At 38.0% G+C, this 18,098-nt stretch overlaps 3 protein-coding genes across 4 annotated transcripts; all 3 read left to right on the top strand.

Annotated features, from left to right (window-relative positions):
* The first annotated feature begins 1,618 nt into the window (after positions 1-1,618).
* LOC115448871 lies at positions 1,619-2,594 on the top strand. Its single transcript, XM_030176454.2, has one exon. It carries the CDS (start codon positions 1,663-1,665, stop codon positions 2,335-2,337), a length of 675 nt encoding a protein of 224 aa, XP_030032314.1. The 5' UTR covers positions 1,619-1,662; the 3' UTR covers positions 2,338-2,594.
* A 4,786-nt stretch (positions 2,595-7,380) lies between these two features.
* LOC115448858 (cytadherence high molecular weight protein 3) lies at positions 7,381-8,514 on the top strand. Its single transcript, XM_030176438.2, has 2 exons — positions 7,381-7,499; positions 7,688-8,514. The coding sequence occupies exon 2, from the start codon at positions 7,698-7,700 to the stop codon at positions 8,388-8,390; it is 693 nt and encodes a 230-aa protein (XP_030032298.1). The 5' UTR covers positions 7,381-7,499; positions 7,688-7,697; the 3' UTR covers positions 8,391-8,514.
* Positions 8,515-15,814: 7,300 nt separating this feature from the next.
* On the top strand, positions 15,815-16,779 carry LOC115448869 (actin cytoskeleton-regulatory complex protein PAN1). 2 transcript variants are annotated; one of them, XM_030176451.2, is made up of 2 exons: positions 15,815-15,966; positions 16,047-16,779. In XM_030176451.2, the coding sequence occupies exon 2, from the start codon at positions 16,051-16,053 to the stop codon at positions 16,654-16,656; it is 606 nt and encodes a 201-aa protein (XP_030032311.2). In that variant the 5' UTR covers positions 15,815-15,966; positions 16,047-16,050; the 3' UTR covers positions 16,657-16,779. The 2 variants fall into 2 exon arrangements, with proteins under 2 accessions (XP_030032311.2, XP_030032312.2); XM_030176452.2 differs by having other exon boundaries at positions 15,824-15,966; positions 16,050-16,779.
* Positions 16,780-18,098: the final 1,319 nt, after the last annotated feature.

The raw sequence follows: 18,098 nt of genomic DNA on the forward strand, positions 1-18,098 counted from the left end.
CCAAGGTCTTTTCTAGTTGTAATACACCCCTGCTTAGGCACCCTAAAGGGGAAAAAGGCTTGATATATTATGTAAATAAATAAATAAGTGATAACAATAGCGTATACGGGTAGCAATATCTCCGTACAATAAGGAACATCTATACAATCATTATTTTATATCCCTTATAACAATTATGTTTTTATCTATCAAAATTAATGACGCCATTATATATAGTAATAAAAAATGCGTACTTTTTTACAATGTACTTAAGAAATATTTTTGCGTGCCTAACAATCTTAATTTATATTTTTATGGTCTTAATTTATTAATCCTAATTAACTAATTTACACGATTGACTATCCAACTGAAGGAGATATAGGATAAGGAGATATAGCTCCATCTAAGTAGCGGATTTGTCAATAGGCCGTATAAGCCGCGGGCTAGGGGGCGACATATTTTAAAGTAGGGACGGCACAGTTGCAATCGGAGACTGTTTTTTAGTTCCGGCAAAATAGGCACCCAGACGCTGGACATGTGGGGCTTGACAAACTGAGTGACCTATACTTAGGGGCAGTATAAAGCTTTAGACTAATAGCGGACGGAGCGGGGCGGCGACGCCACGTTGGCCGGACGTGAAGTTGTGATAAACTAGAGACTTTGCCAACCTCCCATCCACCACTACAACTCCAGTAAGCCAGGGTCAGCGGTGGCACGCATTTTAAGACACCAAGCGGTGAAGCTCGGCGAGTCTCAAGGAAAACTAATTTGTCTTTATACCCCAACGAAATTAATCAAATTGAATTGGAAATATTGATTGTCCACTTCCCTGCATAGCAAAGCGGGAGACAAAATGAAGTACTAAGGAGGCATTTTAACTTCAAGTATACGGACGTTTACAACCAGAAAAACCAGTTGAAATATATTAGTTAAAATAGAATATGCCACATAAAGTCATAGCCCTCAGGCCACTTCACATAGAATCGCAATAATATCATATTCCAGCATCGCGTCGCTGTCCCCTCTCGTCTTCTCATTGACCAAAGCTGCTAAAACTACTAAAGCCTAAAGTCAAACACCTCTGAAGAATCCAATCTATAAAAAATCAAATTAGAATAACAAAACTATTACCTAAGTTATGTCTTTATTGTTCTTCTACATTAGAATTAGATAAGTACATAGAATCCAATGAATGCCTAAATAGATATAAGTTTTTAAGCTTATGGTTTTATCCGACAAGTCATGAAAATTTATATCTTTACATCTTTGATAAACTATCTTATTTAGGTTTTTTACTAATCGTTTTTAACGCCTGGCGATAATTTTTGGTATAAAAACACTGGCTTTCTCGAATTGATCATAGTTTGACAAGAAACGCAAACGTAAGTAATTGAATAATATTTTTTATTTTTTTATTTTCCTTTTATGAAAATACTATTAATGCTTAAAGTGTCTCATCTTTCTCCTTTTTACAACCAGCCTCTGCCAGACATCTATAGCCACCATAATTGTAATACAAAGCTTAGAGTATTTTCACATAATTTTGACTCGCCTAACAATCACAGTAACCAGAGCATCTCCCGATTTTAGTATGAACTTAAGTCAACTCTGAGTATTCTAATAGCAAATAGTTTTGTACCATATAAATAATTATATATTTTTTCGTTTTACAGAACCAACAACATGAAATTCTTCGTTGCATTAACTTTGATCGTTGCCGTGGCTTCGGCCCGCTTCCTCAAGCCCACTCCGGTCAGCAGTGAGATCCAGGAGATCATCGCTGCCATCCAGAGCCCCAGCACTAACCCCGCCACTGCTGCCGCCCTCGAGCAGATGCTCCAGGATTACCTCGGTGTCGGACCTTCTCCCATCTCTGTTGGACCCGCCATCATCGATCACCACCCCATCTCTGTCGGACCCGCCATTGTTGACGCTGGAGACATCGCCGTCGGCCCCGCTATCATCGACTTCCCCCTCCCCGACGGTGGCGCCGTGTCTGCCCCTGTTGAGGACTCCCCCGTCATGCCCGGCCCTGCTGCCGCCCCTGCTGCCGTCCCTGCCAGTTCTCCCCTCGTCCAGATCGTCGTGAACGTGAACGCCCCCGCTGGCGCCGGTCCCGTTGTCGATGCTGTTGCTGACAAGCCCGTGGACATCATTGATGTCATGCCCGTTGTCGACCCCGCGCAGGTTGTCGACCCCGTCCAGGTTGTGGACACCCCCATCGTGGTTGACCCCGTCCAGGTTGTGGACACCCCCATCGTGGTCGACCCCGTCCAGGTTGTGGAAGTCGCTCCCGTCGCCATCGGCACCCCTGTCTTCCCTTCCCCCGCCATCAACCTCCCCGAGGAACTCAACTAAATAAAAATAGCGTAGAACTAACTTACCTATAAGGATATGTTCGATGCACAGCGATAATTGTTGCTTCTATAGGCATTGTGATGTTATTAGAGACGATGACAAAAAAAAAATGTTTTTTATTCACCCTTATTTACATACCTACATAACACTTACTATAAGTAGACCAGAAAAAGTCTAAATTAGCAATCGGTATTGGTGCTGAAAGGTGCGACCAAACTAGTGATAACACAATTATCATAATACATATTATAGTACGACACCCGCTATTTCATTAAGAAGTAAAGTAAGTTAATGTTTAATGCAATAAACACTATAAGTACACGGTTTACATATAATAAAAGGTGTTTAATTTTCAAGAGTATAAACGCAGTATATAGACATAATTTGGGGGTTCCGCACCTAAAACGTGAACCTTATAGAATATTGTTGTCCGTCTGTATCTTCTTTTCTTTTTTTATAATTGCTCTGAATGACGAGACGAGCTTGCCGTTCCACTGATGGTAAGCGATAAGACCGCCCATAAACAGTAGAAACACCATCCAACACCTTGATTTACAAAGTATTGTTTGGTATTCCACTGCGCTCGCTATCCTGGGACATGAGATGTTAAATCTTATCATGTCTAATAGATACACTAGTTACTATCACTGTCAAAAACCTTTTTCTCGCGAAAGTGTACGTATCAAGATGAAATTCATAACAAATTCTGAGATAATTTATAATTAATGAATTAATAATAAATTACGGTCTCTCTCATCTGTGAAAAAATCAAACTTGGAAGTCACCGCGATCACAGTATATGATCGTTTACATCACATATTTTGCGATTTCACAAGGAATTCTAGATAAATTGGATAAAAATACTTCCTGTTGACCTAGCATCATAACATTTGGCAAGAGGTCATGTCTTACAGCATATGTACCTAAAGGTAAAAATCTGACAAACGTAAACAGTACTTTAATAACAAAAAAGTGAATTTAATATAACAAACTTATTATACACCGTGATTTTATAGTCGTTTTGGAACCAAATTGTTGGTTACTCAGAACAATTTGTAAGACCAAAAAAAAATAGTGAATTAATTGTACAGTTGATAATAGAAAAAATAGTTTTTGATAATATTATTTTTCACTCATTCGAAATTTGATAGTGATAGTAACGCGTCGCCACAATTATTCGTAGTTATGAATGGCACAGATCATAGTAATCGTAGCAGTACGTGAGATTTTGTTGCATTACTACGAGTTCCCTTTTATTATTCATAAACATAAATTTTAATGTTTATAAAAAATATTTTAATTTTATTGGTATGGCACTTTTTTTAAACTCTATTATTGATACAGAATTAAACAAAAATCTGTTCCAAAACGTCTATAAAATCACGATGTTTAATGTTAAAAGTAACCTATATGTTAATCCAGGATCTGTTCTATCCATGTGCCTTTCATTAAAATCTGTTTAGCGGCTACTGCGTTTATTTCGAGAGATCCGAAAATTTGAATAAACATTTGCTTTGCATAATAGGCCTAATATTTACAAGAAGTAAATATCTTAATTTTATAGCATTTCGACATCTTACTTACCATTTTTATTTATAAACCAATTATATTGGAATTTCGCTCGTGTACAGCGAGGAAATGGAAAAAAAGCGAAGTCTTTTGGGATTCCAGCAGTGATGGTGTGTCGAGAAGAGAGACAGTTCCTTCCACCAGATATTTGAAATCGCGATTCGATAAAAAGTCTCGTCGACTGTACTCGAACTGTGTGAGCAAATTGAGAGTATACAGTTTGAAAAGCAACCCAAACAAAGTTAAACCGCCTTCAAAATCTACTAAAACTCAAAAATAATTTAACATAATAGGCAATATAATAAAGGCTTTTTTAATGCTAAGATAAGCTAATATATATGAAGAAAATGAAAGAGGTTTAATTTTTCTAAAAGTTTTTTAACTTCAATATTACATAGATAGGTACTCATCTGCTGACCCTGATAAAGCGAACGATTTTGACTAATGAACGAAAACACACTTTAATCAAAAAAGTATTATTTATTTGTAAAGAGTCTACATTATATTCAGTCAAAATAGAGCTCTAATCCCTTGTTTCTGTAAGATAAAAATGGTCTGCAGATCTGCACGGAGCCTCAAAGCAGAGTACAGTATGACAAATTGCTATGAAAGTAAGCATAATACCTTGCCATACTTGGGTATGAAATGTGACTTGACCTCATGAGACAGATGGGAGTCATCAAACAAGTATGTCGTTTTAAGAACTCCACTTCTGCAGTTGGCATAACAATTGCCAACCGCCCTCAGATAAGAAAAAAATATCTCGATGACTTGACGTTTTCTCACAAAAATATTATTTTCTTATATTATCTTGGTAGTTTATTACTACGATATTTGGGATATCATTTATCAATTTCCGATAATTGAAATATTTACGCTGTTCTGAGTATTTTTCTTACAAAACTTCACATATTTAATAACCCAGACGCAAGTCAAACTTACCTTCAACAAAGAAATAAGTAAAAACATGAAAAACTTTCGTAAACATGGTTTGACTACACGACGATGATTTCAGATGATTATTGACTCACGATACGAAAAACAGGTTGTCATCCTAGTTTATTTTGAGGAGTTTCCTACTGCATCTTCGATATGAAAGATCAAACAACAATATTTTTAATATGCTTGTATGCTGAAGCTGTACGAACCCAATATAATAAGAATCTACAAAACCCCATTTAATTTCGAGGAGTTCACTTGTGCATCTGCAAAGTCCAAGGTATTATACCAATTAAATTGATATGGGACCGTTTCTAAGCTTTACAAAATTGAACGCAATAATCGGACTCCGGGGTGAATTGTCGCTGAGGAATCATAAAAAAATCTACGACAAGATAACGTTTCCTTGTTTGGAGCAGTTGAAAAATAGCACCTGTCGTGTTAAGGAGCAATCCTGAATCAACAGGGTTGCCTCAAAAGCCGATATTATCTCAATGTACTATATCAATTCAATTTCTTCTACCCTTACTTCAAGTTATAAGTTAGCAATGACAATGCGACTCTCAGTGGAGTGAAAATATCACGTATCCATTATTTACGACATCAAAGCTGTGAGTGATAACAATAATGCGTTGTTCTGAGACACGTGATAAGAAACGTGGCTAAGGATTGCGTCTTATAAATATGTAATTAATATAAGAGATTTTTATATATTAATATAAACATAAGGAAATAATAATGTGTAATTTGTTAATAATGATTATGCCTATTTTGCCGCTTAACTAAAAAGGGAATGAATTCTTTATATTCTAATAAGGTGGAAACCTTTGCCACGAGAAAGGGCAGTTATATTATAAAGTTGTGAACTAACCAGATTTTAGTATTACCTGCCAACATTGCCACCAGCAATGTATAAATTACACAAGGTGTTAAAACTCGGCATAGTGTCGGCATTTAAGTCAAAATACACCCTGTTGTTGGGGGTATCGTGAAATACTTGATGGGATGATCTAACATAATTACCCCGAAATGAATCCCCAGACGAGATTGTCGTGAGGTGAGACTGCTGGCTGTAAAAACTAAGTAACATTCATAGATTAGACAGAATATAACATGCGTAAAATGGATTTTGCGTCGTCTACATATTATATGATGCAGATGATGAGTATGGTTAATTGTTTCTTTCAGGTTATTGTTACATGAATAGCATACAACTTGAAGCGATGGAAATAGAAGTAGATTTTTTTTATAGGTCCGATAGTTTAAAACAGGGATGTTATGGAGCTCCGTAAGCGTAACCGAAACTATCGGATATTCGAAATAAAAATATATCCATAACCGTAACCGTTAAAAAAGTTTCGGATAAGTTACGGATAATATGTTCCGACAGGTTTTTGTTCCACCGCTCACACGCCATCTTGTATATGTGGTTTGTTTGTATTTTTAGTCATAACATAACCTCATGCATAAATTGTATTTCTTTATTTAGGAGTAGGTACTTATTTAGTAAAGTTTGTGGTGGTTACGTACTAAATTTATTTATACGGACAAAATGCGTCCAAAGTATGTACTTCAATTTAGACGTTTTTTAAACAAGTTAAAGGTAATTTTGCAAAATGTAAACAGTGTGATAAATACTTTTCACGGAGAGGAGGTGGCACTACTTCAATGAAACTTCATCTCAATACAGAGGTTTTCCGAACACCCATGTCCCTCAATTAGTTCATCGATAATTAATAATCGACGATGACGACGAACGATAGTTAGTAATCGTCGCCCTACTGTATTACATAATATTTTTATTTTATTTTAATCTAATATCCGTAACCGAAACTATCCGAAACTAACGGATAATCCGAAATAATTTCATATCCGTAACCGTATCCGTAAGCGATATAATTTTATTCCTATATCCATATCCGTATCCATATCCGAAATTTCATATCATTAACATCCCTGGTTTAAACAACTTGTATTGAAAGTCAAGGGTAAAATAGAAATGAACAGATGCATGTACCAAGTTGTATAAATTGGCTAATGAACGCCAAGAAGACCAGAAATGTGATTCACTGCGACTTTTGACCTAAAATTACCTTTTGAGGGATCATTTTATGACATCGTATTTGTCTTTCTTTTTTTGTGAAATATGTGTTCAGTAATGGCAGGTTATGCTATTTCATTGTTTTATTTTTAATAATTAAAACTAGTGCTGAATACTTACCTGCAGTTTTGTATAGAACCCTCTATGCGCGAAAACAACTAATACTTCTCTGGTTTATCGTTTTAAAGGGCCTTCAACTTGCAACTTTAAATATTACGTTTTAATACATTCAAATATCGTAATAACTGAAGTCGAAATTCAAATTCTTTTACGAAGTTTAAGCACAGAGGATTGAGTAATGAAACGTAGGTTTAAATTTATATAAACAGTAATAGGTATAAGCGATGGCTAAAAACCGAGGTCATCTATAGCAGGCAGGCTTAGGTAATAAATATTAGTTGATTATTCGTTAATAAGAATATAAATTATAATATACGATTAACGATATTATATGTATCATGTTTCTAATCTCTCATTTAATTTATGATAATGAATAATATAAAAGCATTTATGAAAATTACAGCAGCATAGTCGTCTACGACTCGGGCTAAAAGTAAGTGACAGCACCTAAAATTATAATTAATTAAATATTTGAGATCCATTGTTCATAGCATATAGAATAATTTAAAATATTCAGAAATTGTGTTCTCAAAAAAATTGAAGTAATCCGCAAGCTCTGTGTTATGATTAACGAAAATTATTATTAATTATAATTAATAAAGCATATTTTCTCTATTCCAGATCCATCAAAATGAAATTCTTTGTTGCCTTCGCCTTGATCGCCGCTGTGGCTTCGGCCGCCGTTATTAAGCCTGTTCAGGTTAACGGCAGGCTGAGCGAGATCCAGCAGATCATCGACGCCATCCAAAGCCCGAGCACCAACCCAGCCACTGCTGCCGCCCTTGAGCAGATGCTCGAGGACTTCCTCGGCCCTTCTCCCATCTCAGTCGGACCCGCCATCGTTGAGGGAGTTTCCCCTATCGCCGTCGGACCCGCCATCGTTGATGGAGTATCCCCCATCTCCGTCGGACCTGCAATCATTGAGGCCGGAGACATCGCTGTCGGCCCCGCTATCATCGACTTCCCCCTCCCCGACGGTGGTGCCGTGTCCGCCCCCGTTGAGGTTTCTCCCGTCGACTCCGTTGTGGTCGGTCCCGCCGCCGCCTCTGAGAGCTCTCCCCTCGTCCAGATCATCATAAACGTCAAGGCCCCCGCTGGTGCCGCCCCCGGTGCCGTCGCTGAGCCCGTTGAGGTCATTGACCAGGTTCCTGAGCCAGTACAGATTGTCGACAGTGTCGCCGAGCCCATCCAGGTTGTGGACACCCCCATCGTAGTCGACCCCGTGCAGGTCGTTGATGTCGCCCCCGTCGCCATCGGCACCCCTGTCCTCCCCACCCCTGTCATCCCCTCCCCCGCCATCACCCTCCCCGAGGAACTGAACTAAGAAGTAAGACCAAGAAGGGCACGTACTAAGATCTATGCAGTTTGTCGACATCTTTAGCTGACCATCAGACTTAGCACTTGTAAATATTGTGTCTTTAGATGTATTTACATTAGATACAATATAATTTTATAAAAAAATACTTTCGTTTCATTTATTTTACATGTTATTGTTGTTTGTGTTTATTATCCTGCCATGGCAATGCGAGTAACACTAGACCTGGCGGTAAGTTACGGTTGCTAGATCCATCCCTATCACAGCCAAGGTACCGCATACCGTGAGGTGAACACTTTTTACACCTAACCTAAAGCATAGATCGTAGCACTCAAGGAAAACTGAAACAAAGAGTTCATTCCAGTGTTTGCTAATGATAGAAAAATCCGCTAAAATACTTCACGTAATTATATAAGAAATTAAGAGATGTAACATCAAATGTCTCAGGATAAGAACCTCAGTGTACTTCAACGTTTTACATATTGTTGCTACTATTTAGAAACACTCATGAACGTTACCATCAAGCGTATGCCTTGTTTATCTCACCATTGGGTTCAGGGTTATATTTAAAGACATAACTGTGGTTGCAAATTTCTGTTTGGCGACAGATATTGCTGTACGTTTATCTACCATGGCGTACTGTTGCATTTTTGAGATCAGATTTACATATTAAAGAAGCGAGAAGAATCGACGTAATATGCGACGAAATTTTCCAACCACGTTACCAAATGGATTTAAGTACTTTAAATTTTCGCTTTCGTTTTGCTTACGTCAGAACATAGAGGTACACGTAAAACCCCTCTAGGGGCTTGGGAATAGTTTAATCAGATATACCTTTCCACCTCCCAATATGACGGACCAGAGGCGGTAGCCTCCACATAAGTTGACGTACGTAAAGTCGATCGAGGTAATATGTCTATTCTAATTATTTTTAATAACTGTCTATTCTAATTGATTTTTTAAATTAAATTTAAGTACAATGGTTATTGGACATTATTAAAATATGAAATAATTTATTTGAACCTGTAAAATGTTATACATTATTTAGATTCCATCAATATTAACTCTACCACCAGTTCGATAAGTACTTTTCACCAGCGAAGAACGCGCAAGAAATTGTACAGAGAAAAAAAATACAATTAGGTTTTTATTATGGTTTAGAACAGTTCATTCATTTTATTATACTTGCAAAATAAGTCATAAACTAATTTTAAATTCCCATACGAGTGCACAACCCTTACAGGAATTATGAAATAAAAAAATAATTTAGTCTCCTGGTTATCAACGCGTATTATTTAACCTTTCTGCAAGATTGTGATTACCTTTGCCCGCGTTTTATTACAGTTTCATTCCGAAGTAAAAACTAAAAAAAATAATAGAGTTATGCTGTAGGCGCATTTCCCTACAACATGAGTTCCCAAACTATTTTCACCACGCCACCCTGCTGCCATCCTTGCAAAAAGCCGCTAAACTTAAAAGGAACTGGGCTGATCACGTACGTCGTTTGCCTGATGAATTTTGGGCCAAGATTGCTACCTTATGGAGCCCTGACACTGCTCGTAGGCGTCGCGGCAGACCAAAGAAGAGATGGCGGAACGAACTGGATTCATTTAAAAATAACTGGTTCACTATACCGCAGGATCGTGATTCATGGAAGGATCTTGGGGAGGCCTTTGCCCGACATTGGGACATTATAGGCTAATACGATACGACGACACCCTGCTGCTTAAATTAGCAATACCCACGCCCGCTTCTCTTCAATACAAGGAAAAAGCCAAGAAGCTCACCAAGTATCCTAACTAATATTACGAAAGTGTTTTTTATATGTACACGTCAAAGTGGCCCTGATGCACTGCACCTGATGGTAAGTGGAGTGGAGTCCAATAGAAAGTCAACTAACGAGAGATGATTACCCCCCAGCAGTCGACACAATTATGCCGGCCTGTTGGAACCGGATATACACAGGCTGAATCCAAAAAGCGACGCACTTACGTGGGCCACTATGGCAGGTTTTCACACCTTATGTATGGTGGTTGCGGGCGGATATAAAATATATCCTTCCACCAGCAGTGAGTTTACTTGTTACACCTTTATGCTTTTACTCAAAGCAATGAGCATGAAATTTTGCACATACGTTATCAGGGGGACAAAAGGACGTACAATACTTTAAAAAGCAATGCTCTAAAATCTGAATGAGGTAACTCGACCGAAGTACCACCAAGGTCTTACAGAAAACCAATATGAAATACTTATAAGTTTTACTTTAGCGGCGTAAAGTTTGACGCCACTATTATATGACTCACGTGGTCAGGGACATTTCCGTTGCAAATACCTTAAACCTCTTCTTAATCCTTATCACTTACTTTTATGAGTGATGGCGCATTTATAATGCTTTAGAAATCGTGGATGATTGTGATTCGTGGATGTACGATATACCAAATACCTTACCTTTGTTTATATTTTTGTTACTAAAACATAGCAAGGCATTCATTCAGGAATTTTGTATTTTTTTTCATTCAAGATGATAAGGTTGATTAATTATCTTGGCACGTAACACTGCTAATGCCTTGCAATAAAGCTTTATGACCTAATCACATGATAACCGACCAAGTATAAATTTGTGACTGACCATGAGTTCTGTATCATTTTATGTATAGAGCATGATTGTTTGTCTTAAAAAAAATGAAGTAAGTATTGAATTTACAAATAATTTTTTTCCCTGTTGTATGTGTCCTTTAAATCTCCTGTCTTTGGTGCTGGTGAGTAAAGTGAAAGAAATAAATACAATATTTATAACAAACATACACAATGTATGAACACAATGTATAGACATATAAAACAAAAAATACTTAAAATTAAATTAGCTACAAAATGAGCTCCAACTCAACATAATATAATGTTGTCAATAGTAGCACCGCGCAGGGACAGCTGTGGATGACAACTTAGACATTTCCATCGAAGAAAGACCGGAACCGTCTCTCGTGCGCCGAAGAGGGCCACCGCGGAGGTTTAGTTGGCATGGCGTGCATTGGGTTATATATATGGTTAGAGACTCGGCCCAGCGGTGGCCCAATTGCACCATCAAATCCTTGCGGTTTGACACCGGGTCGTAAGGAACGGTGACCCCAACATAACCGCCCAGTCGCCCCATGCGAAGGCTGGGTAGTGGTAAGGCATTTTCTCCACAAAACCAAAAAAAATAAGGGTTTTTTGGGAGATGAATAGCGAAATTCAAAAGAAGATCAGTACGATTCTAAAATTGGACAGATTTTTCTTGCGTTTGCTTATATCTCTAAAATGATAATTACTGACCCACAAAGTAATAGTAGGACAGATATTTATTAGTGGCCAATGTATATAACAATCTTTGTCAGCTGTTGTTCTCAAACTCAAAAATTTTAATGAAATAATATAACTTATTACAAACGGTATACTAAAAGATTACACAATTGATGCACAATAAATGATTAAACACTTTTAACATTTCAATATTAAGCCGGTAATTCATTTTGTATCTGATATTTCGGTTAAAAATTGTTTCTTTTAATTGATTATTTAGGTATTTAATGATAATATATTTATAACTTAATTGATATCAATTATCTACTTTAAAGAAGTTCATAATCCCCTTATTCGTGCTTTAACAATACTGTTGTGGGAGTAGAGAAGGCAGTAAGTCAAGAAAGGCGGTTCTGCATTACATGGTTAACTAGACTATCTTATTGTTCTTACTGCTGTTAATCAAACAAGAAAATGCATTCATAATTTACGTAAATTTATAAAACCTAGATAGAAAGAAAGTTCGTTTAATGTATATTCTAAATCAGTAATAAAAAAATTAGTACCGCGGCAGAATAGATGTATACATTTCAATAAAAATATTTACCTATATCTATAGAAATTGTGTATTTACTTACAATTATAATAATTTCAAGCCATTAATATCTCATTTATGAACGACACTATACTGAGGAGCATAGCGTCGAATTTTTATAATATGATTTTGGACGGTGGTGGAAATAGTTGGGCCATTTGGTTCGGGAGCATCTATAGAATTCTCCAAGGTATCCCCAGCCTTTTGTAAGAGGCGACTAAATGGGAGTTAGAGGGAGTCGCATGTTGAGAAGTGGGGGACTGCTCACTCACTCTAATTAAGTGATTATTGCTCGTCAGGCAATGCATCAAGTTTTTTACATAATAGAATAGGAACACTATATAGACTGCGTGGTCTATGGTTTATTCGATCCTTTTATGTATAAAACTCAATTTGCTGGTAAAGTCAAAGTGGGTAGTATAAAAACAGATTTGTTTTGGTCATCGGAGATGAAAGTAGTGCCTAATGAGTAGTAGTGCAAATGTAATGTGTTTCGATATTTGAGAAATAATATTGCAGTGTTTTTATTTGTCATAATAAGCGAGGCAAATACGCCGTTGTCGTCATCGACGAAAATAAACATAGATAAAGAATGGCAATCTGCACAGATAGATCTTTTGCAGTCGTTTTTTTTATCGTGCAATTACAATTACTGATACATAATCCGCAGACAATACAGTAACCATTATGTTACCCTCTTATGTAATAAGATGTTGAACGTCGTCAAAACCAGTTAAAGTGCATTCTGCATATCGGCCGGAGGACACGGTGGAGCATACGGTGGAGGTGTGCCCAGCTTGGGCTGAGCACCGCCGTGTTTTCACAACGGCCATCGGTGGCGGAGACCTCTCGCGTCGGGGCCTGGTAGAAGCCATGCTCCGGGGCGAGAGAGTGGGACGCAGTCACCTCCTTCTGCGAGGACGTGATGCTCGCAAAGGAGGTGGCGGAACGGATACGGCGCCAAAGCGCCCAACGTCCCATCCGCCACGGCAGACGCACAAGACGCGGGCGTCGAACGTCTGCTGAGGATCGTCGGCCTCCGTAGGCGCGGACCGTCGGGTGACGAGCATTGGGTAGCTCGTCGCCCGAAACACCCCTAACGGCTCCGTGTGTACGGCGCGTAGTGTTCCACGCGCGCCTCGAAGAGCAGTGTCAGTATAATTTGCGGGGCCCTTTAGGGCCGGTGCCTGCCTAGGTCTCAATGCCACCGGATCTTGGACCTAGGCACATAGGCAAAGGATGGGAACACCGTAGGTTCTTAGTCAGTAACAGTCTGACACGCCCTCCCGCCCATCCCAAGGCGGGAGATAGTCAACTGACGATTTACCTACGTAAAAAAAAAAAAAAAAAAGTGCATTCTGCATTTGATTTTGATTTTATACGACACAATTAGATATAAATATCATCATAATCATTCATAGGCACAGGATGTGCTCTGCTGTACTCTGGTCTACCCCAAACATTTCTAGACCAACCAGTTCAAAGCAGTCAGCATCCTACGACCTTTTAGCAATATATAAGTAATATATCCTGACTGTCCTAGCCGACCTTTTACAAATTTCTTAAGGAACTACAATTCAAAGAAGAAATTGGAGAAAGCTCCGTGGTTATACGTCTTTAATTTTCGTTCTTTGTTTCTAGTATACCTACCTGCTAATCAATGAGATATAGACTTGTACTGACGTAAATTGTGGTAAGAAATATTCCTCGAGACAATCTAAATTATCTTATAATATAGAAGCCCTGATTATATTCTGTTGGCGATATATTTGCAAAAGAATATATATTCAAATAATTTTTCACGCACGCGGCGTTAAGTTACCAATATCTAGAATAAATGTCATTATTAATGTTTAGTATTAAGTATAATGTAACTTAGTGACAACATTATATAGAAATATAAACGCAATCATAACATATACTTCTCTTCCACAAAGATAATAATAAGAGTATGACTGATGGTAATGTAATGTAGTTTGATCAAAACATTGACATATTTTAAACCGCAGAAAGCAAGAATGTACTGTGCTATTCCATCCTGTTGTTAAGTAAATACAGGTGATGGCAGAAACGTACCTACAGAAAAGGTAAATTTTGTGAGGGATTTTTCGATCTCTCTCTCTCTCTATGTTTGGTCTTCTACGGTTAAAAAAATAAAAAAATATTATGGTTAAAAATCCAGATCGAAAAATCCTTTCCAAGAAGTTTATTCTCAAAGGTTTATTTATCCTCTTCGTTTACGTGATTCTTCCAGAAATTTGGACATAACGTCATCTAAAAAAAAACAGTAAACCAGTTAGGTCAATGGTTGAGTTTAAAATAATAACGTAAATTACTGCAAAAGCGGCGGCCGCAAAACTTCTGTTTGAAGTAGTAAATACCATCGCTGATAGCGTTATCGCTAAAATTATTGCACATTGTAAATTTATGACGATGAATTTAGGTAATTGCTTTTAAATCCATGCGTCATAAATAATGATAAATTTTATACGACGTGTAATAAGGTAGTAATAAGTAACTTCTGACGTCACATAATCTTCGGTAGCCAATTTCACAATAAATACTTGTTTTGAATAGAAATGGAAAATGCTTTCTAAGCAGTCAGTTTTTTCCACGGTTTCGAAAAAAAAATGTTTTTTACCAATACGAAAATGAAAGGATTTTACCCAATGTCCAACAAACTTTCCGTGGGACAGTAGAAAGTACTAATACTGTTGGAATGGACGCTACAAAATATGCTTCTTTGGTTTCAACATCTAACTTCATAATATGATTAATATTACTTTTCTAATCATTCTGAATTTAATCCCTATCAGTCGGTAGGCCCCATGATCGTTCCTAGTTAGTTCTAGTCTCTTTCATCTACCATTATTTTTCTAATTCAATCGATAGTCCTCTTGCAAAACAAAACACAACTGGACATAAATACTGCTTCTTGACGTCAGATTTAGATAAATCCCTGGCACCTACCCAGATGTATTCCCGCAAACAAGAGGTCTGGCTCATCTTGACTCGTAGCAGTAAATAATTGGGTCACACTCATCATGGTCCGTGGTATAATGCTTAACTAACAACGTGATGGTCTTAAATTACTACTTCAATCGCGATTGACTCCAAATACACTGCTTATTCTTATTAAGTTCCGGCTCACTCCGAATGTATGTGTTTGCTTGTTATCTTGTTATTTTCTTATAATATATGGTGACTGCTTCAGTGACGTGCCTCAGTGGTTGTTATTTGTGCCGTACAAGTATGACTTCCGTCCTGGGGTCCTGGATTCGAATCCCAGGTCGGGCCAAAAATATTTGTGACTGGGTTTTTCCATCTTAAAAAATTGTCAGTCGCAGCTCGGAGTCAGGAAGTTGGTAGTATGATATCCCTGTGTCTCGGAAAGCACGTAAAGCATGTGTGTATTGTGCACACACTTGTGCACTTTGATCTCCGTTGAGATGTGGCCGTCGTAGCCGAAATTCTGCTAGGAGGGATTCATTCATTCATTTTCTTATTAATAAACCTTTCATTAATGATATTTTGATAACCCTCACTTCCGTTGGGTGAAAGATAATAAATCAGAGATTAAAAGGATTATTTTAAGGAAGTTATGTATTTTATCATCCTCATTTTATATTGCGTCTAGAGATAAAACTCTCGTATATAACGAAGAAATGTTTATCGGAAAAGCATAGTTTGTTTGTACGAGCAATCTAACAGGTAACATACAAAACTATTTTAAAGAATTATTTAAAGTACTACTACTACGTAGGTATTAATTACTTCTCTATTTTATTCAGCAGAATGAAATTCCTGTTGAGCTTCGCCGCTGTGATCGCCGTGGCTTCGGCCGCCAAGCTTGGCGTGAGCCCCGTGCCCGCTGGCCCCGCCAGTCTCGTCGACGAGAATGGCAACCCCATCTCCGCTGATTTCGCCCCCATCAACATTGGACCCGCTATCATCGAGCACCCACCCAGCGCCGTCGGACCCGCCATTATTGAGGCCGGAGACATCGCCGTCGGCCCCGCTATCATCGACTTCCCCCTCCCCGACGGTGGCGCCGCGTCCGCCCCCGTTGTGCCCGGCCCTGCTGCCGCCCCTGCTGCCGTCCCTGCCAGCTCTCCTCTCGTCCAGATCGTCGTGAACGTCAACGCTCCCGCTGGCGCCGGTCCCGTTGTCGATGCTGTTGCTGACAAGCCCATGGACATCATCGATGTCATGCCCGTTGTCGACCCCGTCCAGGTTGTGGACACCCCCATCGTGGTCGACCCCGTCCAGGTTGTAGATACCCCCATCGTGGTCGACCCCGTGCAGGTCGTTGACCTCACCCCCGCCGTCATTGAGCCCGTCGCTGTCGGCACCCCTATCCTCCCTGTTCCCGCTATCAACCTCCCCGAGGAACTGAACTAAACTGATAAAAAATATTACAAATTATATTTCCATCTATGTCTGCCTAATAAAGAGTTCTCGTGGCTATAGAAATTTGTAAATACATAATACTATGTGATTTAAAATATAAGGATTTTTATTAAACACTGTCATTGGAGTGTAGGTACCCTAACTAAGATCTTTACCTCAACTAATAATATATAATTAAATATAAGCGGGTAAAATAAATTTAACAATACAGAAGTCATTTTATTTTTATTAATACGTGAATAGGAATAATATATCTTACCTTAACCCATGTTAGAGGCTTGTTAAAATATTATTAAGACATTTCTTCATAAATTTAAGCTAGTAACGAAACAATCTAACCGCGCATTGCATGCAACGCTACTCAAAAGCCTTTGTATGTTTTGAACATTAGAATTTATTATATTTATTAACTCAAAACTAACTTATAACCTGACCAGAAAAAAAAATCTTGCCATGTTGTGGTAAAATATGGCACTAATTTCTTGCATTCTGGTTTTCCTAAGCAGCGCTGTTTGAAACTAATGTTGCGGTGAGCATGACCAGAGCTTTGTTTTGGACTGGAATACTGCCGATAGCTTGACGGAAGTCGGCGTATTCTGCAGCACCGGTCTTTCGGTTGAACGCTTTAGGCGCTCCAATTCTAGCTTTGAACGACGATGCTAAGGGTACCCATAGTGGAGTACGAACCTCGGCTCAAAGCGGTCGCTGATAGTACCACGACGTAATCGATTAGGGAATGAGCGAATCCGCCTCATTTTACCTTTATAGTTTCAAATGTTGTTTTGTTAATTATAATAGATGTCAGACGATAAAAGGCAATATAATTATAGCCTAAACTGGAAAATAAAAAACCTGCTTTATGGGTGAAAATTTAAGTTTTGCTTTTAAAATTTAACACTGCTAATACAATATTTTTTTTATTTTTCTCGTCGGGGCAGTATATTATATTATAAGGTATTACCTATATCAAATAGCTTTTGCTCGCGGGAAGCGTGAAAGAATATTTCGGGATAAAAAGTTCCGTTATGTATTTTCTCAGGGTAGAAGGAATAATATGTCCTTCCCAGGATCTTAAACTATCTCCATACCTTTCTTCGAAATCCGTTTGGTAGTTTTTGTTTAATAAAATGGATAAATAATTAAAAAAATAATCGCTTTGTCTCTTACTTATAAGCAATTTTGTGAGGGTATTACTCAGTCCATTTTGTGTCCATGGTACAAATATTTATAATTTAACTATAGTAACTTCTTTCTTCTAAGACAATTTGATTTCAGACAAAAATACAGTAGGCCTACATAAAATTATGTAGGTATACATACACACCTACATAATATTCGTTTCCAATTATTCTCCTTCTATCCATCATCAGGCTAAACTTAATGAATAGCATCATAATGCTAGGTATTAAATAGATTTAAGAATTAAATTAGAT

The sequence above is a fragment of the Manduca sexta genome, chromosome 16 (genome assembly GCF_014839805.1).
Source record: "Manduca sexta isolate Smith_Timp_Sample1 chromosome 16, JHU_Msex_v1.0, whole genome shotgun sequence".
Classification (NCBI taxonomy): domain Eukaryota; kingdom Metazoa; phylum Arthropoda; class Insecta; order Lepidoptera; family Sphingidae; genus Manduca; species Manduca sexta.